The sequence below is a fragment of the Protopterus annectens genome, chromosome 8.part0, assembly GCF_019279795.1.
Source record: "Protopterus annectens isolate FY-2018-M chromosome 8.part0, PAN1.0, whole genome shotgun sequence".
Taxonomy (NCBI): Eukaryota; Metazoa; Chordata; order Ceratodontiformes; family Protopteridae; genus Protopterus; species Protopterus annectens.
The window spans coordinates 148426580-148451265 of NC_056741.1; the positions used below are offsets into that span (position 1 = coordinate 148426580).

General features: G+C 40.0%; 1 protein-coding gene across 1 annotated transcript in view; it reads right to left on the reverse strand.

Moving 5' to 3' along the window:
- The window catches only part of LOC122808678 (alpha-2-macroglobulin-like), a 2073303-nt gene that overhangs the window by 221789 nt on the left and 1826828 nt on the right, over positions 1–24686 (reverse strand). The window contains exon 18 of the mRNA XM_044079658.1: positions 17406–17508. Within this exon, the coding sequence (XP_043935593.1) occupies positions 17406–17508 (103 nt within the window). The remainder of the gene's footprint in view (positions 1–17405; positions 17509–24686) is intronic.

Sequence of the window (24686 nt, forward strand, 5' to 3'; positions counted from 1 at the left end):
TATTTACAGTTACTAGTTGTGGATTACTGACCTGCCTGGTGGCGCAACCGCACCAGCCTATCAGCATAGGCTCTGCTGTTCGCAGAACGGACACCTGCAGCTGTAATATAAATGAAGTAATATTGGAATACACATCTCCATGATTTCAGGTAGTTTAACTTTCTACAAACATAATTAATTTATACTTACTCAGTGGTGGGCGTTGGGTGCTTGCCGGGCCTCCTGGATCCAACGGGTCAGTTGGTCCTGCTTACGTCTCTTCAGGTCCGCATGGTGGTGACGGACCTGCTCACCTGTCCGAGGAATTCCTGTGGCACTGGTGAGTTCATGAGCCAACTGGTCCCACGCCTCAGCCTTGCACGCTCCCCAAAGGACCTGTCCCTGCATGAGTTGGGCCTCATGGTTATGGGCTAGGTGCCAGGCCATGTACCTGGACTCCTCAACACCCCACCTCTGCGCCGGAAGCGACTACCCTCACCTACACCTGACATTCTAACTGCAGGTCTGTTCTACAATCGTTTATGCTGTGTATTCCCGCCTATGGGGCTTATATAGTCCGTTTTTCCCGCACATATCTGTGATTGGCCAGTTTGGAATTGTATCAACTTCAGTAAACCTGCATTGTCATGCTGTTGTTTGTATTCATTCCTATATATGAGCTGATATTGCATTTCTATGACCTGCTGTCATGGCTTAGTGGTTCTGTCCCTTGACTTTGGTGTATAGTATCCTGGGTTCGAACCTGGCCACTGCTTTTATTTTTCAGGACTGTCTAGACATGTTGAGGGGTGTGTCTGTGTAAAGGCATTTTGGATACGGCTTGCTCAACGCTGTCTGCCGGTTAGCTCGTTTGCTGCGCACCTCCGCGCAAACGGGCACACCATTTTAACACTGATTTGGCTATTGGCACGCATATGCCGCTTAGCTCAATTAGGGGCACATATATTTAGCGTGGTAAACCACTGCTCGCCTACAGGCACTCATTTTGCACCAGTTAAACCTATGCTTATCTACGGCCACATAATATCTGGCAGTTTGTATTAATTATTTGGCTCACATTTATTCAATATAAATAGGCTATTACATTGCATTTTACATATATTCTGGTTTTATGTGTACATATATGTGTCAGGGACTTGTTTCGCTTATTTTGGAAAAAAAATTTGCTTGTGGGGGCTCGAACCATGAATGCCTGCTTTGCAGCCAGCATCTCTACCGCTTCGCTATTGCTTCCTGGCTTATTTTGCATATGTAGTTCTTATATGCTTTCCCACTGACTGCTAACTGTAGCTGCGCGGGCACGCCCGCAAACGAGCGCACTCACGGTTAAACATCTTTACAGTTTAAAAAAAAAATGACATGTACATTTATATTTCTTTTATGTTTAATAGTCTGTAGGGGCATGTGTTGTGTTGTGTTTATTCACATTTGCGTGGGCTCTGTTGTGGGTGTGTACTTTGGACAGTTTTACACTTCTGGGGCGTGTCCGCTTGCAGGGATCAGCCTACGGACACGCCCCCTACTGTCTTACACGGCCGTGTTCGACTTGGGTGTGATTCAGCATGCTCTCATGAATATGCAGAGCATGCTGACATCACTCAGTTTAACCAGCCTCCGGTAAGAGTTATAACTCTTACACGGAGGCTTCGTGAATCCTGGGGATAGTCTTTCACCTCAAAAATACCACCCTCAGCTCTGACCAATTTAACATCCACTCAGCCGACAATACTATCACTGAAAGATTACAACAAACAAAATTATCTGGTGTGATTATCAATAACAAATTCACCTTCAAAACTTCATATCCAGCAGAACATAAAGAAATCCAAAAAAAAAAAAAAAAAAAAAAAAAAAAACTAGACCTTCTCTACTATTTTATGGTTATTGTACACTCAACAACCTGCAAAACTCCACCAAGACAAAATGGAAATCATTACAGGAACTAAACTGGCTTGAAGTCTTCAACCAACTAACATATATCCAACTATCTACTATACATAACTTAATTTACAATCCCCATGCTTGCCCTGCCCTGTATAAGCTTGTCAAACAGCACATACCTAGCAGAGCACTCAGATCAGAAGACAAAAACCTCCTAGAAATCACCAAACCTGCTAAATGATCAGTCCAGTGTCTATACTTGTACTCTGTTTCTAAACTATGGCATTCTCTCCCCTCAACCACCAAATGAACCCCCCACCCCCACCCAGCCTGCCACTCTTTAAAGCCTCTCTAAAAACACACCTAAATAAGTCATGGCTCTGCACCTGGTTAGCTCCAGGTTAATCTCCCTCTACTTCTTCTTCTTCATCTGCCCATCCTCCTTGTTCTCTGTAGTCTCTCTTACCCTCAGTAGACCTAATAAAACTCACCAAGAATTCTTCTCCCCTCCCCCTAACCTTAGTCTGCATTCTTCTTTCTGTCTCTCTAAACCCCTCTAAATTTATAACCTCAAATCCTCTATGCTATTTCTCCCCTTCTCTGAGTAGAGCTGTTTATATAATCTGGTGGAAACATATTCTCATGTTAACATAATTCTAAATGCATCAGCTATTACCTTCCTCAAGTAATCTATTGTTTATACTCTGGAATATTTTAGAAGTAATATTTAGAAGTTAAATTAAATATTAAGCAAAATCTAAACAACTGGCCACTTTTTCATCTGTTTGTAAAGCATTGTGTAAAGTCTTAACTAACATTATGTTGTAGCCCCCGTTAGCATCTTTAAAGTTAGTTTTTTTCTTTTTTTTTTGGTCTACTTGTATGTTCGACATTTCAAATGTCGATCATATGGTCGCAGCCATAAAAGTTATATCTATCTATATATATATATATATATATATATATATATGTGTGTGTGTGTGTGTGTGTGTATAAACATTACACAGCAAACAGTGCGAATGACTGATGGACTTAACTATGTTTGGTTAGAAGAGACTCAATGTATTTTCTTTATTTTATCATGTAGTTTGGCAACAAGCAACAAGTGGGCGGATAACAAAGGTAAATGCATGCTTACAAACATTTGTACATAGCATGCATTGTGGTAGATCAAGACTTATAAGCACTGTATATACTTAAAGTTAAATAACATTCTGACATATGGGGGCAATCCTTGGTGGAATGAGTAATGCACTTGGATTTGGAATATTAGTATAAAAATACTTTTTTCCCAGTTAATAAGGTTGACATAGGGAATGTTGTTCTTATAAGGTGTCTGGTGCCACTGTGAGGGCTGGTGTTTGAATTTTAATTTTATTTTGGTGTGTGCACTATTATAATACTTTATCACTATCTAAAAAATCCTTATAGTGGGTGGACAAAATAAGTTAAGAGGATTAAGTTGTGTGGAATCATGAACCACCATTAAGATACTGACATGGAATGTGAAAGGGATATCATCTAGCTATAGAACAAAAGTGGTGGTGGAGTGGGCTTCTAAACAGAAATGACGGATATTTTTTTCCCCTGAAAAAAACTAAAGGATACAAATAGCAACATTCTGTCAAAACTTTGGAAAGGTCAAACCTATTTTTGTTGCACAAAATCAGTGAAGGGAGAAGTGGACATATTTTTTCATCACACAGTAAAGACTGTGGTAGAGGATGTGCATAGGGATGGAAAGAGAAGACAGTTTATGCAGGAAATTAGATGGTTTAATATATCGTTTGGGCTCATTAATGTGTATGGACCAAATAATAATGGTATAGAAATACAAACTTTTTTTAAGTTATGAAATGGAACAAGTATTATCAATATGCGACACTATAATATTGGAAGGTGACTTGAATGCTATATTCAACCCCCTCCTGGATGGACTGCCTATTAGACAGAATAAAGCTTCTATAGTTAAATCATTATTACAGGAACTTCTCAACTTCGAAGTTACAGGATTATGGAGAATCTTAAATCCTGGGGATAAGGAATACATATATCACAGTTTTTTGCTGGTATCAGAATTAGGATAGATATGTTTCTTATCTTCCAATATCTGCTTGCAAAAGATACCCAAATGAACATAATCACAGCACCAGTGTCAGGCCATTGTGCCCTTATTTTGAATGTAGTGTTAAACCTTAGGCAAAACCCCACTTATGTATGGCAGTTGGACCCACTGTGGGAAAAGAATGAATCTTATGAAGACATTGATATACAGGTACTGGGAAGATGCCCCAAACACCTACATCACACGTATGTATAAATGCCACATATTCAAACACAGGTTCCAGAAATGGTGTCAACATTCAGAGTCGACAAGCTGTCTCTCCATAAAAAATCAGATGACTAAGAACAGATAAATAAATTTACAGAACCTAAATATAAATGTAGTAGGAATTCAGATAAAATCTTGTTACACTTTGACTTCATTAAAGAAAACATATAGAGCATTGGGTACAAATGTCATACATAACAAATGGGAGAGATTAAATTATGTTAGTGGCCGAGGGATACTAAATTGCAGAAAATAATTGCAAAAAGATGTCAAGACAGAGTGAAAGAAAAGGGTTTTCCTCATTTATATAACCTGTCCAGATTTATAATAACAGACCCTTAGGAAATGAACACCATACTTGTACAGAAGATGGCTCATTCCCCATATGCAGAATTCCTGGGTTTGCTGTGTCAAGAAAGAAAGAATTGCATCCTGTCAGTGAGATTAGGCAAACTACCTAAGGAGGCTCAGAGTGACTCAGCCAGGTCCATCCAGAGAGAGGACGTACTGCAGGCCATGATCATGCACACTCTGGGATCAGGTAAAGCCCCAGGCTTAGATGGTTTGTCTTCAGATTGTTATATAACATACAATGCACAGCTTGTTGAGCTGTTACTAGAGTTATTTACAGAAGCATAGAGATCAAGGAGTTTTGACACAAACATAATGACAGCCAAGGTAATATTATTCCTAAACCCAATAAAGATTGGCTATCCTCAACAAATTATAGGCCGATATCTTTACTAAATATGGAGACTAAGTTATATGCTAAAGTATTAGCTAACAGACTTGAGTCATGGATGGCTAAATTTATTTCAATGAATCATCAGAGATTTATAAAAGGTGGGGAGGGCTGAATTACTTAAACATTGGCTTAATTTGCAAACTTTGTCACAACAAAGGCAGACTAGATTTGTGGCTATATTACTGGATTTCAACAAAGCCTTTGATACCATTAATTGGGTCTTCTTATGGCATGTACTAGAGGAATATGGCTTTCCTGAATCCTTTATTCAAAAATGTAAACTTTTATATACCAATCCTAGATATAAAATTGATGCAAATGGCAATGTATCCAAAGCTCTACCTGTGTACCACGATACAAGACAAGGATGCCTCTTATCACTATATCTATGTTATTAATGCATTAGACACTAGTTCAGATGAGATCTACTTCCTATTATCTTAGCCTCATGGTTTGCAGATGACTGTGTCTTGTGGCCTTAATCTTATTTGGGCAGAACTGGCCTTTATGTCAACCATACAAAGTCAGTTATACTTCCATTATCCCACAGCACTAAACAGCAGCAGGAAGAGTGGACGCTAAGCCCATTGAAGGTCATTCAAAAATGTATGTACATAGGTAAGCAAATGTCTATTAACATAGCAAATTTACCGCAGCTTAACTTGAAGTCACTAGTACAGTTTGTCACTAATCATTTAGCAGCATGGAAACACCAAACACCGCCATTCCTATCGCACTTCCGAGCGGTGAAAATGTTTTTATTTCACAAAATTCTGTTTGTTTTAAGACACTTACCTCATCTGGATAGGAAGACAAGAGCATCACAAAAAAGATATTTATGGTAGCGGCAATGACCTAGAATATCTAGAAACAAGATGTATAGAATGCTTCAAGAGGGAGGGTGGGGGGGTACCTAATATCTGGACCTATGGTATACGGCAACATTATTTACAAACACAGCAAAATTACAAACCAGTTTTGTTTGATGCAAATCTTGACTGTAAACTCCTGAAAGGCATGGGTTCTGACAAAAATCTATCCAGCAAGTTTGGGAACCAGGGGAGTTAGAGGTGTGGGTTGAGGGCAGAATTAGGAATACAGAGGGTCAAAAAACATCACATGGAGGTGAAGATTAATGGCACAACAATATGACACAACTGGATTGTACATGGCATTTGCTATGTCATTGATGCTTGGGATTGTACAATGGCATATATTTCCCTGTACAGGTACTGCAGGAAAAATACTATGATATACCTAATATTCAGTGATGGCAGTACTTGCAATTACAGTCCTGTACTGGTAGAAAACAAAGGGTGGTGAGCCTATTTAGGAAGCACGGGTACAACAAGTGTTAGTTAAGTGTGATATATGGTTGGAGAAGATAAACAGCTCTCTCCCCAGAATCAAACAGTTATACGCACTGTTCATTAGTCAAGGAAAAGATTATGTAGCTGCAACAAGAGCAAGATGGTCTATAATGTTACATTGTGAGACATCTTAGGTAGAATGGGCACAGATAATGTCAACATATGCAGATACCAATGTCCCTTTTTAACATAATTTCTATACATGAAAATGATACACAACTGGCAGCTATCTCCAGACAGACTAAAAAATAAGGGTACTCAGAGTGGGCTAGATTGCTGGCAATGTGGTCACCCATAAGACCCATATCAATATATATGTTGTGGAAATGTAGTGAGGTACAAAACCTCTGAGACTGACTAATTAACAAAATCATGGGCAACAAAGATCATTCTACCTAATAGTAAAAATGTTCACTTTTGGCTATTAGATATTCCACCACCACACAATACATTTAATAAAACTGTGCTGAAATGCATTACAGTGCTAGTATCAATTTTATCAGTGACTATTTTTAAGTCAAGGAAAAAGCAATATTACCTCACTACATTTCAAAGTTTAAGTAGATGAATAGGGTAGGCATTGGATAGAAGTGTATGGGAAGAATTATCATCTATTTTTTTATTTACCTTAACTAATGTGATATGAAACGTAATGATACAGATTGATTAGATGTAACCCCATCTGACAGACAGACAGTACAGTTGAAACAGTTATAATTTAGTATAAAATAAAAGTTATGTATTCAGCATGATGTTCCATCTGCGTTGCCCATTTTCATTCTTCCTCATCGAATGGGTTTGGATCTGACTCTCGGATCTGACTCGGCCACTTTCTTTGGATTGTAGGATCCAACTCTCAAGCTCTTCCCTTACCCATAATGCCCTTAATCACTGAATTACCTCAGATCAAGTCTGTTGCTATGCAATATCTCAGGGGGAAAAAAATTACTGAAAATAGCTAAGACAGAACTGTGATAGCTAAAAGATCATGAGCGCAAACAGGAACAATGGTTCCTAATATGAATTGTATTGGGTCATTCTCAAAGACATGGATAGAGGGAAGGTGGGAGGGGAGTTGAGGAAGAATGAAAATGTACAACACAGATGGAACATTATGGTGAGTACATAACTTTTATATCTGATGTTATCATTTTCAGTCGTTTCTCAATGAACGGGAAAGTGTCCACAGCTACAACTGGCTTGGGTGGCCCGCATGGAAGGATGTTCCGAAGCACCACAGAACTGAATGATGCTATGTTTCTAGAAATGATGTCCAATCTGTAATGATAAACAAAGGTATGAGTATTAGACCAAGTGGAAGCTCTACAAATGTCATCAATGGAAACTCTAGCCCGAAAAGCAGCTGATGTGGCCATTGACCTGAATAAATGTGCCTTCAGCTTTTTTTTGGTAAGGTTAGGCCTTTCAAGGAATAAATATAAGAAATAGAATCTGTTATCCATTTTGCTAAAGTAATCTTCAAAACTGGTTTTCTCATCCTGGTGTTAGAAAAGCAAAAAAAAAAAAAACAACTGATCTGTTTTTCTAAACTCCTTAGTTCTAGGTAGGTAAAAACAAAATTGTCTATGTACATCTAGGAGATGAAGGGTATATTCTCCTTTATTCTCAAATTTTGGAATGAAAACTGGAAGGTTAATGACTTGATTGATGTTTGATTCACAAGCCACTTTAAGTAGAAAGGAAGGATTAGTGCACAGGGTAATGCTATCCTTGTGAAAAATCATATATTGTGGTTCTGAAGAGAGTGCTTGGAGTTCTGAAACGCGTCTAGCTGAAGTAATCACCACCAAAAAGACAGTTTTCCAAGATAAAAACCTAATGTCTACTTTGGCTGAGGGTTCAAAATGAGGATGTACTAAAGATAGTAATACCAAAGTCACATCCCAAGGTGGAGTGGGATCTTGAATTGGAGGTCTAAGCAAAAATGTACCTTTTAGGAAGGCCTTGCACAGCTTAGTTGAAGCTAAAGGAGTAGCTTTATTGCCCATCTGATAGATGGAGATGGCTACTAGTTGTAATTTAATGGTATAGAAACTTGCCCTGGTATGAAAAATGGAGGCAAGGAGATGTAAAATAGTCGGGATTGGAGCAGTAAAGGGATCTGAGTCTCTTTGATGTGCCCACAAAGAAAATCTTTTCCATTTACTCTTATAAATCTTTTTGCTTGAAGGTTTGTGGGACGAAAAAAGAATCTGGCGAACTGGGGAAGAAAGCCTGGAATGTCTAGCCATCATTGGAATTTGAGAAACCATGTGGTCAATCTGAGGCCTGCAATGTCCAGATCAATCATCCCTGATGGGTGTGACAAAATATCTGAACTGGGGTCCAGTGTCCATGGAAGACATACTAGGTGAGACCATAGGAAGGAAAACTATACTTGCTGAGCTGGGCAGTGAGGATTACTTTACTCTTCAACCGACTGGTTTTCTGAAGAAACTTGGGTGTTAGGGGTAGAGGAGGGTAAGCATTAAGTAGACTGGAGGGTCAAACATGGACTAGAGCATCTCTTGGTCACTGTCCTGGGGGGGGGATTAGGGCAAAGAACCTGCTGCATTTGTTGTTGATGGAAGAGGTGAACAATTCGCAGCAAGGTTGACCCCATTTGCGAAAGATCATCACTGCCACTCTCTAATTGAGAGACCACAAATGAGGAGTCAGGATGGTTCTGCTGAGTTTATCCACTAATATGTTGGATTTCCCCAGTATGTGCATCGCTACTATAAAGAGGTTGGAGGACATTGCCTATTGCCAAACACTCACTGCTTTTTGGCATAGGGGGTAAGATCTGGTTCCCCCTGGCTGTTGATGTACCAGATTACTGCCATGTCCATCTGAATAGCAATAGTTGCTAGTGGAACAGAGGTCTGGAGGACCTGCAACGCTAAAAGCACCAGACCCATGTCTACAACATTTATATGCAATTTGGTCTCATCTTGGGACAATGTGCCTTGAACTGTCTGTCCTAAGTAATCCCCCCCTCACACACACACACACACACACACACACACACACACACACACACACACACACACACACACACACACACACACACACACACACTAACTGGGAGGCATCCATGGTCAACGTGGCTTTCGGTGGAGGAAGGACAAAAGGGCAGCCATGATGAATCTCTTTGGAGTGTATCCACTACAGTAGAGATTTTCTGCAAACCTGAGATAATTTTACTGGATGTCGCAGAGATTGTCAATGAAAAGACCACTGAACTGCTAGAGTCCATTGAAGATTTGTCATATGAAGACAAGCAGTGGGAAGTAAAGTTATTGCAGCAACTGTCGACCTTAGGGTTTTGAGTATCAATCTCGCTGGGGGTGAAGGATGAGACAGAATTTGATTGACATGCAATTTCAGAGTAAGAATTCTGTTTTGAGGCCGAAAAACTAACTGCTCCAGAAGATGCCTGGTCAGTGCAGTTAGGAGCCAGTCATCTGAATATGGAAACACTCTGAATCTACACAGTCTTGGGTGAGCTGCTACCACTGCCATGCATGTGGTTAACATTCTGGGGGCTGTGGTGAGACCAAAAGGCATGGCTCTGAACTGAAAGTAACTGTGTCCCAGCTGGAAGCATAGATATCTTTGGGAGCATCTGTTCAATTTTATATGATAGTACGTGTCCTGAAGATCTACAGAGCACATACCTCTCAACTGTCCCTGATTTTCAGGGACGCCCCTGATTTTGACTCAAATTTTAGCTCTGTCCCTCTTAATCCCTCCTAAAACTAGTGACTTTTGGAGGAAAGGTGGTGAATTACACTTAATGAATAATGACAATAATTAAGAGTTATAGACTTCTTTTACTTCAGAAAATGTGTATTAATTCATATGCTCTGATTCTGTCAATGTTTCAAGTTAATAGCACTAATATTTTAAAAGTGTCCCTGATTGTTCCTGATTTTTCTTGACTTGTCCCTGATTCTGTTGAAATTTGTCCCCAATTGGTTGAGAGGTCCGCAGTCGTCCTTCTGAAGGAGAGGCAGAATAGATTTAACAGTGACTATACAGAACTTGGAATTCTTTACAAACTCATTCAAATAACTGAGATCTAAACGGGGTCTCATTCACTTTGTCTTTGGCACTTGAGTAAATTCTGGATTGTCTTTGGTCTGGGTTGACCTCTTAGATGACTATTTTGTTCAGCAGCTTTTGAAATTTTAGAACTGCTTGTTTCTACTGATTGGGTGGAACATCAGGGAGAATTTTTATCTTCTGTGGAGGAACTTGGGAAAAGGAAAATAAGTATCCTCTGTATATGATCCTTTGCACCCAAGAATCTTGTGTGATGGCTGCCCAGGCTTTTGGGTACCAGGATAATTATCCTCCCAACTGCCTCCAGAGAGGGACAGTCAGGTAACCTTTCGGGAGCACTGAAATGGCCTGTCTGAGAAATAATACTGAGAACCTTGATTCTGCGGCCCACCCTATGCCACGAGGGCAGTGTCTCCCATTATAGTTATTTCCCCTAGTGCCTCTGGGGGGAAAATCTCCACGTGATTCCTGGAAAGGCCCCTGGGATTTTCTGAACCACGCTTTCTTACCACCGTGTTGATTCATGGAAAAGGTTTTTTGCAGGGTAGAAAAATTGATTCCATGGCAGAAAAGGTCCTTCCATCTTTCTCACTGCAGGACAGCATCTCTTTAACTGTAGGCCCAAAAAGGGAAGATCCAACACTGATGAATGTTGCCCTAAAGGGCTCCACAACATCACACCAGTGCATCCAGGCATGCCTCCTGATGAATATGCCTGTACCCACCGCCCATGAGGAACCTTCAGCCCTGTGAGAGATAAACTTCATGGATGCATTTGATATAGATTGTAGGGTGGCCAGTCATGAGTAATAAGTTTTTACTTCCTCCACCGACATAGACTAGGGGTAGAGCTAGAGACCTAGTAAGATGTGCCAGGTAATTCAGCGATCATATAGCAAATGTCACTGATGGATATACTTGCTTTCCATATTTGTCCAACGCTTTAGACTCTGTGTTAGGGGGATGGACACAGGAGCTCTGTTCACCTATCTCCACTTTTCTGGCTGCTGCAACAACCATGGCATCTACAGGAATCCCCTTGGACCAATGTTGTCTGTCTGGTGGTGCACTGAGGATCTTGTCTGGACATCTGGAGATGGGCTCTACAGAGTCTGGTTCCCTCCATGCCCAGTGGGAGACAATTTTGACAAGCTCATCCACTGGGGGGGGGGGGTAACCCAAGATGTATATGGGCCAGACCCAAAGGCTTCCAGAAACACTGATTCCTCTTGAGAAGGGTTTTGGGAAGACTGTATACCCTTTTTGGTACAAGCTTTCTAAAATGTCTCCAAATGAGACGTCTTATGGTGTAGATTTGGGAGACCCTTCCCCTTCATCAAAATCAGTGTCCTCTGCCAATGACTCCTGAGGGGAATCTAAGTGCCTCCTTTTACATAGTTTCTTCTGAGGAACTTCTTCAGTAGGCTACTCTGGGGAAGTGTAGGAAGAAAGGGGAAGCCCCTGTGCAGGGATTGTCTGGAAGTTCTTAAAGGTTGGTTGTCCCTGTGGAATAAGATGATGAGACTTAGCAAGCAGATCCAGAGGAGGAATGGGAATAAGATCTGAGGAGGTGATGGCCAAAGAATGCCCTGGACAGGAGAAAACCCTTTCCACTACCTCGAAGGCAGAGGGTCCAGGAGAAGTGGAAATCAGCCTCCACAGAGTAAAGGCTCTCAGATCAGCTACTGTTCAACTCCCTCCAGGCTCTGCCCCTGAGGAGGGAATTGGACCTGAGATGTCCAAAGCTGAGGTACCGAGGAAAAGCAATGGCTCTGAAACCATCATAGTTGAAGTCATACATCCCAGACCCGACTCCAACACTTTGGCTCTGAGACTCATTCTTCTCTGAGACACTCAGAGCTGAATGAATCAGTAAAAGAGTCAGAGTCGAGGAAGGTAACATTTTCAGATCCCACACCTCTACTCTCAGAATCTTCGGATCCGACAGCACTGAAACCACAGGCTGGATCAGATAAGGAGCCATTAAAGGGTGTGAAGGTTGCAGGCACACGGATCTGATAGGTGACAGAGCCTGAAAGATCCCCATCTGGTTCTGAGCTCTAAGGGACTTTCTCATCATTGTATCCACATCATGCTCAGAAAAACTCCAGGAAGACCTGATAGGGGAGGATGCTGAGGGAGCATGCGTAGTCTTTTTTGGAGTCTCCTGCAGAAAAGGAGACCGTAATCTCAGAGATACCAGCTCCAGAGAGAAGTGTAGAGACTGGATCTGAGGATACCTGCCTGGATGTACGTTAGGATCTGATGAAGTCAGATCCAAAACCTTTTTAACCTTAGGGGGTCATAGGATCTGATGGGGTTGGAAAAGAGGCTTTTATTTTCAATGGTGGCTCCAAATTGAGAGAGGAAGAAGGAGATCAAACAGGGGAGTGCTTTCTAGACTCTCTGGTCTCCAAGGTCTTAGGACTTCTTGAGGGGGGGTTTGAGCCCCTGATGAAAAAGACACTGCAGAAGAAGAATCAGGTAAAACCCTTTCAAAATTAGTTTATTACACCTATCACTTACTGCTCTGGCATTACAACCCACACAGATTTCACATAAAATCTGAAGGTGAGCAGGGCCTAAACAGTATACACACTCCCTGTGGGCATCAGAATTGGGTATTTTATGCCTACAAGAAGTGCATTTCTTGAAACCAGTAGGTTTGTCTGCCATACTGGAATACTATACCACACACAAAAAACAATTTAGAAGTGCAAACAAGTTTTTTTTTTCTTTTAGAAAGGAAAGAAAAATATATCAGCAAAGGTATAAAGATTACCTTAGAGAGTTAAGAAAAGGGAGAAGTCTACCAATGATGGTAAGATAGAGTCTACACAAAGCAGAATAAAATGTATAAACTAACTGCAAAAAAAGGGTAAAGAAAGGAAGGCACTGAAGAACAGGGAAATTAGGGAAATTAAGCAGTAATGAAAAATATATCATCATTCACAATTAACAAATAAACTGCCTAGAGCTCGACAGCGAGAAATCCCAACTGATCAAAAAGGAGGTGGAGTTTCAATATATATGAACCTATACCATCACTCACAATTAACAAATAAACTGCCTAGAGCTCGACAGCGAGAAATCCCAACTGATCAAAAAGGAGGTGGAGTTTCAATATATATGAACCTATACCATCACTCACAATTAACAAATAAACTGCCTAGAGCTCGACAGCGAGAAATCCCAACTGATCAAAAAGGAGGTGGAGTTTCAATATACATTAAAGACATACACACCTCCAGGCTGGTCAAACAGTATGACGCAAAGGAGACACTCCAGGTGCAATTAACCATTGACAAGACCCCAATTCAAGTCATAGCTAGCTACTGGCCCCTAAATCTGACTCAAGATGCTCAATCCACCTATTTGTACCTGCCCAAATCTATCAAGATTTAACCCTTTACCCTGATCCTGGGTGACTTTAACTTCCCAAACATAGACTGGAAGAACTACTCATGCCAGAACACAAATACCCAGAGATTCCTAATTTTGTCAATGCAAATTCCTTGGAACAGCTAGTTGATACCCCCACAAGAGGTGATAATATCTTGGACTTGGTATTAACCAACATGAGTAATCACTGCAGCATCCCTATAGTATCATCCTCCCTGGTAAGATCCGACCATAAAGCGGTCACTTTCGAAGTCACCATCTCCCCCAACCCACCTCTACTTAGGATCTCACATAAAAACTTCTCTATAGCTGATTACAGCCTCCTGAGGGATGGTATAAACAGCTTCACAGCCCCCTCTCCCTCTGTAGGAACTGGCATCAATATCCAAAACTACACCAAAGCACTATACGAGCATTTATATAGATACATGGAGTCAGGAATACCCAACAGGACTAAATCATCCTCCACAAGAAAGAGTAAACCTGTCTGGTGGACATCTGCAATAAATAAACTCTATAAAAAAAGGAAAGAAATTGCTGTCCAAGACCAAGAAGGAGCAGGTGCCCAAATGAAAGCAATGTCTCCTTACCCTGAACAAGCAGATAAGAGCACTAGTGAAATTTTCCAAAGCAAACTTCAAGTCCAAATTGGCCACATCTACTAGAGACAATTATAAGGCCTTCTTCACATTTGCCCGCAACCTCAAAGTAAACACCCAGATCTGTTCAGAACTGGTGGTCAAGAACACCACATATACAAATGCCATAGATATAACAAACTTGCTGACTGACAGATTCAGCCCATCAGTAAATCAGAACATCTCCAGTACCTGCCCCCTTCCCTTTATATTCTGGGAATAGGTCATCACTGCTCTCTCAAAGGCAAAAAAAACGCCTCCATGGGACCCAATAACATACCAGGCTGCATCCTATGTAAACTCAGGCAGGAACATGCAGCACCATTAGGTGGTCTATTCAACCAAATTATGAGTACCGGCTTCATCCCAGCTGAGTGGAGGACAGCCATTGTCAACCCTTTACAAAAAGGTGGAGCGTCCACTGATCCCAGAAATTACAGACCCATCAGCCTAACTAGCCTGATCTGCAAGGCCACAGAATGGATTTTCATGGACCTCAGTAACAAGGACAATGACAACCTCCAAACATCGACCCCACACAGACTTCTTTGAGACAGTCACCAAAGCCATGGATGAGGGGAAGATGGTGCACACCGCCTGCCTTGACCTGGCCAAAGCCTCTGACACTATTCTCCACTTGGGCATAATAGATAAACTCTCTCAACTAGGCATTAATCTGTATGTTACCAGATGTGAAGCAAACTAGCTCACTGATAGAACCCATCTAGTCAAAAGAGGGGAAGCCACCTCAAGCAGTAGACCCATAACAAGCAGTGTAGCCCAGTGTTCAGTCTTGGGGCCTCTGTTATTTGGGATATACTTTTCTGAGGTGCAGGACTAAACCAGTGGGCTATGGCTGATCATAGGTTCATAGGTAGATACTACGCTATCGGCCCAAGGGCCTAAGTAAGCCTAGCCAACAAGGTTCCCTGGCTTATGCCACCCAAGAAAGTTATTTTCCTGTGCCCCTGTCGAGCAGAGCCACAGAAGTGATCCCTGGGATGTATTTCCTATTTCCCATTCACTCATCAAGATTTTTCTTGAAGAGTGCTAATGAGGAACTTTGCCTGACATAGATGGGTAGCTTGTTCCAGAGTATGGTAAGTCTCTGGGACAGGAATCTATTCCTCCAGCATGTCCTGTTTATTATGGTGACAATGTTAAGGTCCCTAGAGCATGTAGCTTGGAGAGATTGGGGTTTAAGATAGCTTTATATGTTAGGGAGAGATCACCTCGGAGTAGGCGATATGCTACGGAGTAAAGCTGGAGTTTTTTGAGATGGTCAGTGTACGGCATCTGGTTGAAGCCAGTAATCCTCTTTGTGAGGTACTTCTGTGGCCTTTCCAGCTGCTGCAGATGTCTTGTGAGGTACATTCCAAAAGGGGCATTGTACTCTATAATGGGTATAATGAGTGTGGAGTAGAGGGGAACAATGACCTCTTTTTTCTTGGATGAGAACCCTTTTGTGATGAGGTATGCCACGTAGAAGGAGTTTCTGACTAATGTAGTGATGTGATTATCAAAGGAGAGACTACTGTCCACCTGGGTCCCAAGGTCTCTTATCACACATTCAGAGTTAAGTAGACTGCCGCCTATGTGGTAGTTCATGGGTACAGAGTTTTTACTAAAGGGGATGACAATGCACTTGACAGATGACCGCAAGCTGGGTGCTGTCATCAATTCCCCTAGTGATGTGAACTTATTCCAAGAAGGTCTCACTCAGACAAATGACTGGTACCAGAAACATGGCCTCAAGCTGAATACCAAAAAATTCATCATCATTCCCTTTGGGGAGAGTGATGTCCCCACAAATTATCACATTAATAACAACGTCCTAAGCACGCAATTAGTCATGAGGGATTTGGGCACCCAGGTTGATAGCAACCTGAATTTTGACCACCATGTTGCTTTTGTTATATGGAAAGCCTTCTACATGGCCCACCTCATAAGTAAGGGTATCTCACCCAGGGACAAGGAGGTCATAGCATCCTTATATTCTTCCCTTATAAGGCCCATTATTGAGTACAACACCCCTTTCAGCATGTACCTCGCAAAGCACATGCAACAGCTGGAGAGACCACAGAGGTTCCTCATCAGGAGAATCCAGGGCCTCAGACATCTACCATACACAGATAGGCTAAAAGCCCTATCCCTCTACTCAGCTTCATACAGACTCCTCAGAGGTGACCTCTGTCTGGCATACAAGGAAATCATGGACCCCACCTTGATGGGACTGCTGCATATCCACAAGTCAAGCTCCACTCAAGTAACTCACATGCGTAGCCTCAGCCTGGTCTGTGACATCAACAGGACTTGTTGGCAGGACAGATTTGTGTCCCAGAGACACCCCCATCTATTGAATAGATTCCCTCTACACGTCAAGCATTGTACCTCTTTACCCCTTTTTAACTGCAACCTGGATAACTTGGATGGGAATCAGAAAATATACCCCTGGGATTCCACCTGTGTCCCTGCTGGACAGGGGTATTGGGGTGCTGACTTATCTAAACATGGGCTGAACTCCTGGCTAGGCTTACAAGGACCTCAGGGCCAATAGTCTAGTAACCTCCTATAATCCTATCATCACTAGAGTGGAAAATGAGATCTGAGGTAAAGCAGTGATCAGGGACATTATGGGTCAAGGGCAGAGCTCAAGAGTCAGATCCTAGACTGCAAAAAGTGTCCGAGTCAGATCCAAGGATCAGATCGGAACCCATTAGTTGAGGAACAAATGAAAATGATAACATCAGATATATGTTTTTCTGCACTCGTATTAGTTTTACCCTGATAGGGTATTAACTGTGAACCAAACCAGGAAATACTGCAAATTTTTAAGAAGATGCTCTATAGGAAATGCTTCACTCAGTACCTCTGGACTTGACAAGCACCAAGAGGCTGTTGAAATCCCTTCACAGTATCATGGGATATCACTGTAATGGCATCATAGTCTAAAGTCTGCTTTAACCAACCTTTTTCATAATAGTCATAGATTTTGACAACTGCTGGCTTCAGATTTTTGACAACGACTTCTTGCTCCACATAGAAGGCAAATTTGCTGGCATTATGGCTTAGCTAGAAATTAATAAAAACATTATTAGTATTCATTAACGGTTAAGTTCGGTGACCATTTCCAAAATTAATCTTCTGTGAATATGAATAATTAATAAAAATAATACAATAATTGTTAAACTATTAATCGTTCTAAAATAGTTCACATTTCTTTTCAGCATGCAACTGTCTATGAAAAACATTTACATAGTGGCACACATATTTATGAATACTAGCATTATGCTGTTAAAATGTACAGGTGTTTTATAATGCATTCAGTCCTTCTATTCTTATAACTACACATCACTTCATTTAATTTGATAATTTGTAAAATGGGTAACTGGAGTAGCTCAGTGAAGATTCATTTTTGCCTCATCCCAGGCCACAAGGGCAAGGATAAATGGTAAATATATAATATTATGCAGTATTTTTGTTAAACAGCATTGATGCCAACTGTGACAAAATTGATCTAAGTTTATAACAAACCTTTGCCACTGGATTCCGACCAGAGTGAATACCCTTGTGCCCATATCTGCACATAATTTGCATGAGCCTGTAAAATATCCTTAATAGTAGAAACAGCAGTTGGGCATGGACACTGACCGTTCTTATCAGCAATTACTACAGAGTTGACAGAAGCTTGTGTGTATATAGCTGTCTGTATGTCAGTCTGTTTTGGGGAGGCATTTTGTATTAAAAAACTTCAAGGTTATGACAGCTTTGTAAGACAGAAAAATTTTGCATAAATATTCTAACTATGTTTTAACAATCTGCATATAACCCATACTTTGCCTTTTAAAAACATTTACAACTGTGGTCTGATTCATATGAAACTAAATATGTATGACTATGTATTTAAATTGTTATTCACTGTAATGTAATTAACATTCTTTTTAGCATAAAGCTACTCTTAAATACAGGTAACATTAATATACCCTCATCTTGAAGTTGTTTGCTTATTCTGGAAACAAAGTCTTTATTAAATTTTAAGAAAGAGGAAAAATAAAAAGAAAATTAAATAACTCAGGCCCCAGAACTGGCATCTGAAGAACCCCAGCTACTATATTCACCCATACAAATAAGTCCCATTACTAGGATTCCTTCATTTTAACATATACTTTTCCAACCTTCAGAGCACAAACTCTGACCTATATCTTCCCAAATTCAGTGAGGACTTTATGTTGGTTATTACTGTCTGTTCCATTACTGGTGCAGAAGCATTTTAAAAAATAGGTCTTACGAACCAATGGTGTTTTGTGAAAGGGTTCAAACTAAAGTCCAAAAGTGCAGCATTGTTGCCTTTGGGAAGCAGCTCTCATATACAACTCCAGTACCAAAATCCAAGTGAATATAGTAATCATGGACCTCAGCACTACCATGCTGCAAGAGTAGCTATAAAGCCTTCAAATTTTCACAACTTATATCTGAAGGCATCTCATTTCTTAGTGTCAATGGCTCAACAGGTAGCATACTTGCTTCTGGTCCTGTGAGATCATAAGACTGCAGGTTTTAGTCCAAGATCATGTACTTGGATTAATTTTCCAGTACCTTCACTGTAGTGCAGCATAAGGGGAGTGTTGCACTCATGAGTGTGCCATCCTTCAGATGATACATTAAACTGATATCCCATCTGCCTGCACTGGTGGGAGCTCATGTGGATGTAAAAGATCTCATGGCACTTATTGAAAAAAAAAAGAGCAGAGGTTGCTTTATTTATACAGCTTTTGTACAATGTTTACGCATTTGTTATATCATATCATATACTTTACAATATATTTACTATTATTAATTACCATCCCCATCTCTTTAACCACAGCCATCTTTTTATTTCTAACATTATTTCTTCATTGTCCTTTTTTGTTATACAACAACTCTTCACAAAATCTTTTCCACAAACACCATATTATCATAAAACCTTATCCCATTTATCTATTTCTTTTTTCAGTCCATTCCTTGTATTTACCAAATAATATATTTATATCTATATTCTCAAGCTTTTTCCATTTTTAAGATCTCTGGAAACATTCCAAAAACCATTGCTTCCATTGCATCCCAGAAAACCATGATGTGATGTTTCTTCAACTTTACTTACATGAAAAAAACATTCCTCAAACACCTATATTTCATATTTCCCTTCACAGGGAATTTATCCAAAATAAGTCTCCATAACAAAAAAAAACTTCATAAAACATTTCAGGTCTCTTCTGTCTTTCTTTAATTGCATTTTCACATCTTTGTCTACATTTTCCCAAGGAATAGAAAAAAGGTTCTTCCATTATTAACTTGTACATGTGTTTCCAATCTCTTTCAACATCATTTAATTTAATTTTCCATATCTTTATCTTTTTCGTGCTCTTTGCCATCCATATATTTTTATATTCCCTATTTCTTTTCTTTTGCTTGATTTCCTTCTATGCATAATCATATTTTAAACAATAACACTCCTATCACCGTACTTCTTTCTTAGTGTACCATTTTTAACACCCCAAATAAATCCAATGAAGGATCTATTAAATTCACCACCACCATTTTCCCCACATTATATACTTTTCTTCTTTTCCCTGTACAGTAAAGGGACTGCCTTTCAGACCCACAGACAGAGAGAGCTCTTTCAGTTTTCTAGTGGCATAGTAAGAGAAGGATCTCCTAGAAGACTCCTCCTTACTCAGGTTATCTTCAGCTGCTGTGCTCGAATAAGAAACCATTTTGGGTTTTTATTTCCTCCCTCTGCTTTTTCTATCAGTTCTTAAACAGTGTATTCAGCTGTTTTGACTGTTTTTTTTTCCTGATTAGACATTTTGTATATGCTCCTCTTTTTACTTTGGCTAGCAGAGTAAAGTCTTAAGTTGTCGATTAAAAGCTTCCACTGGAAAACATGCTGATATTGCAACTTCTTCTTTGGGGTTATAATTATTTGAGGTTATTGAACAGGAGTACAGCATTTTAAATATTTTTTTTTTTTGTTGAAAGTTTAATTTTGGTCCCACTTTGTATGTTAAACATTTCTGACAATAATTTTTCACCAGTTTATGATTCATTTCTTGTCTAATACTATTTTAGGCTGTAACTATTCATTTTGACTGAAAAAAAAATTTAAAGGATAAGAGTAATATGCAAGATATGGTCTTCTCATGCCTTTTAAATCTGTAGGCCGAAGTTGATACGTTTATGCCTTTTCTACTTAAATCTGGAATTTAGAAGGATTTACTGAATTAGTCCTGTGCTTTTTTTTTTTTTTTTTTTGATTTTTTAGGCTTTTCTATTTTATGTTTTTTGTAATCATGTTTTTATATTATGGTAATTTATTATAATCATAATTTATTATTGTTTTTGGATCCATTTATCCAATCAAGACTACCAGTCAAGACTTTTCAATTTTGTAGATGTTATATTTTGTGTAAACACTGCAGTGGTCATAAGGTTGTAAGTTCCGTTATGACAGGGCCTACCTAGAATGAATACTAGCCCTGGATTAGAGGAATCAAACTCACTTTCCTAAGACTAACTGTAGGACATCTCATCTACTAATAGTACCTAGGGTCCCTTTAAACTATGAATTTAAAACCAAGTGTCCACCTGAAGAAATGCGTAAACCAACCCCAGAAAGGAAGCAACAATAGCCAATTTATTTATTGTTTTATTTATTTATTTATTTAATATTTGTTAACTGTGAAAATCCGACTTGGAACAAAGCCAATTTTCAGCAGAGGCCTGGGGAGAAAGGCTCCAGATGCATGTCTTTGTAACGTGGGAGGAAACCGGAGCACTCGGAGGAAACCCACAAGAACGCAGGGAGGACATGCAGACTCTGCACAGAAGGCTCCCCAGCTGAGAATCGAATCGGAGAACCTCTTGCTATAAGGCGACAACAGTACTGCTGCACCACTGCGCTGTCCAAGAAAACAACACAAATTTATTTATGTTTCATGGAGTCCCTGATTCATTGGTCATTGCATTTTCCTTTCTTGAGCTGGTTTCCACATTTCTTCAGGTGGACTTTTGGTTTTAAATTCTTAGTTTAGATTTTGTATGTTCCACCTCTTTACTGTGCTGGTTTCCCTTTACACTATCTACAGCTTGTAGTAAGAATCCGCCATCCTCAAGTGCCCCTTATTGTAATGCTCAGCTGATCTGCAACAAGCACGGACTAATTTCTGATTTGCTGTGTGACTTTGCCCTGGCATTCATAACTCACACTTGGCTGGGGTTTCTGTTATATACTGTCCTAGAAGAAGTAGGACTGGTGTGGGGTAGCAGTATCTAGTATTTACAAAGTGAGATTGACCAAAGTAGACACTAGAAAGATGACTTCCTTTGAATATGTCTTTGTTGCAACATCAAGTTATAGGTTTCTCCTCATATATCATCCACCAGGTTGTGTGTGTACATTCCTACAGGAGTTCGCTGATTTCCTCATTGACTCAGTATTTGACCACCAATACAATATGGTGCTGGGTGATTTCAATATCTGGACTGATGACTAATCAGTGTCTCATGCCCGTAACTTCACTAGTATTATGAAGGGTTAGGGTATGCTCAGGTCATTTCCTCTGCAATACATAAGCTTGTAATATACTGGATTTAGTGTTCCCAATGTATTTGGCCTCCTTGTATTTGGTGGTAGACCCAGTCTCATGGTCTGACCATTTCACAGTCCATTTTGAGTTAGTGCTCCCCCCTGGCTTTCAACTGAGAGAGGTGTGTAATTTATGTAAGATCACAGATATTATGTTTGCTAATTTTCTTTCCTCATTTGATTTGTATGGTGGTGATAGTTCTGTGAATGCCCTGGTAGAGGTTTACAATAGCACAGTTCACCTTACCATGGGCTCCTTAGCCCCAGGTTGTGTTTGCCCAAGTACTACAACCCTGGTTCGACTATTCTCTTTGCACCACGTGTGGAGGTGGGTGTAGTTTGAGCTTGCTGAACTCTATATAAACTATCAAACTGAGATTTCTCAAAAAAAAAAAAAAAGTTTCTATCTCAGGAAATCTGTACAGCAGCTAGTCGGCTCTAACTGCATTCTTCCTGGTGGTGGAGATGTTGTGCAGCTCAGCCTATTTGGTCAACAGAAGAGTTATGTCCACTGTACAGTGTGATCTTGTTGCTCATTTTTGTTCACAAGATTGCTTCCATCAGGGGAGCTCTTTCTGTAGTTGACCTAAGGGTGATACGGTATGTCCTCCTCTCCTCTAAAGAGTCTTGGTCAGTGTTCTCTATTCCAGGTTTTGGTTCACTTCCATTGTTATCAAACTGCAACCTACAACTTGCTGTTTGGACCGCAGTCCATCCAGACTGGTTGCGGACAATAATGATGTATTATGTCTAACAATTTATAGGATCTTGCTCAGTCTCTGAGGGAGGGAGTTTTTCCTTTAGCCTTGAAGGAGGCTTTGATGATCCAACACTCAAGAAACAATCACTTGACCCTATGAATTTAAATGATTACCAGCCAATCTCTAATCTTCTATTTTTAGGTACGATTATTGAGAAAGTTGTTTATCAGCTGTTGTAAACCCACCTGTATGTCAGTGGATGCAAAGATCTATTTAGTCAAGCTTTTGTACTCGCCATAGCACTGACACTGCTCTAGTCAGAGTAGTTACCGATTTCCTTATGGCAGAAAACTAGAGGCACTACAAAGTGCTGGCCCTCCTGGATCTCTCGTCTGCATATCTTTCAACTTGCAGACATTGAAAATAAGAAGAAAAGCCACAGAAAAATAGGAGCAACCAGGTAAAAATCTAGTCATCTAATAAGCATAAAATATGAATAACAAATAGTGAATAACTTCCTGCTTTTAGTAGGAATCTGGGATGCTGCTCAGAAACACATTAAAAAAAAGCATGAATGACAAAAATGATGGAAAAATACACTGTAAGCACATTATCAAACAAATAGTGCAAAATCTGTAGAGTTTAATGAACTGTTTCACAAAATACTTCCACACAAGGTTAGTTTGTTTTACTTCAGAGAATGGGAGTTGTAAGGTATATCCTCTAAAATTCTTCTTGCCACTAGTATGTTGATCAGGTAGTCTGTTTTCAAATACACTAGTCAGCTTCAAAAATCATGTGATAAGGAGGATTCAGAAAAGTGTGTGAAGGGGTAAATCAAGTCTGAAAACATGGACATACCTCCAAAAATAGGGACATCCTAAATCAGGCCTGAAAATTGGAACATTCCTCCAACATAGGGGCAGTCGAGAGGTCTGCTTGTATGCTTTTGAAACTGTGGATCATAGCATCTTAATACATCATGTATGCACTTACTGTGAAATTTCAGGGCGATATCTTGACTGGTTTTCCTCTTACTTGTCAAAAAGTTAAAATAGGCAATCTTAATGTAACTGAACACTGCTAAGACTGAGACCATTGCAGTTCATGCAAATCTGAGAGATTCTTCTGCTCCCCCATTTCCTAATTACATTTTGTATAGAGAAGAAAAGCTAGAATTTTCCCAAATTGTGTGTAACCTGTGGATTTTTTTAGATTCATGTTTGACATTTCAGGACCAGGTGTCAGATGTCGTTAAATCTTCCTACTTCCATCTGAAGAATATAACCTGGATTAAGGGCCTTATAACACATGCAGATCTCTCAACTGTTGTTCATACAATGGTCTCTTCCAATTTGGACTGCTGCTAAACCCTATATCTAGGATTACCTAACACCAAGTTAAACTGTCTACAGTTCTACTGCAAGGCTACAGAAGAGTACATCAAGTTACCATCATATACAACACCAGTTCTGCATAGCCTTCATTAGCTACCAATCCAATGCATAATTATTTTAACTTATTGGTGTTAGTATACTTATCCAGCCACATCTTGGGTCCCTGAAACCTGAAGGATCTTCCTGAATGCTAAAGTCTTGAGTGGTTGTTGAGTTCATCCTCCAAGGGGCTGCTGGCAGTTCCCCAGGTGAGTATGGAAACCTCAGGTTTCCATTTATTTTACTACCGGGCTACGTACCTGTGGAACTCACTACCTGGGTGACTCCAGGTGTGCCATAAACTCAGCAGCTTTAGACAGTCATTGAGATTATCTTTGCTTGATATGGTTTTTGGTGAGCATGGCTAATGTCTATGACTTCACTTTGTAGTAATTTTATTTTCTGTTTTATATTCCGTACATGTACTGTAATGGTGCTTTATAATAAAGCACCTAAATAAAGTTGAATGTGAACTTAAACTTGAAACCT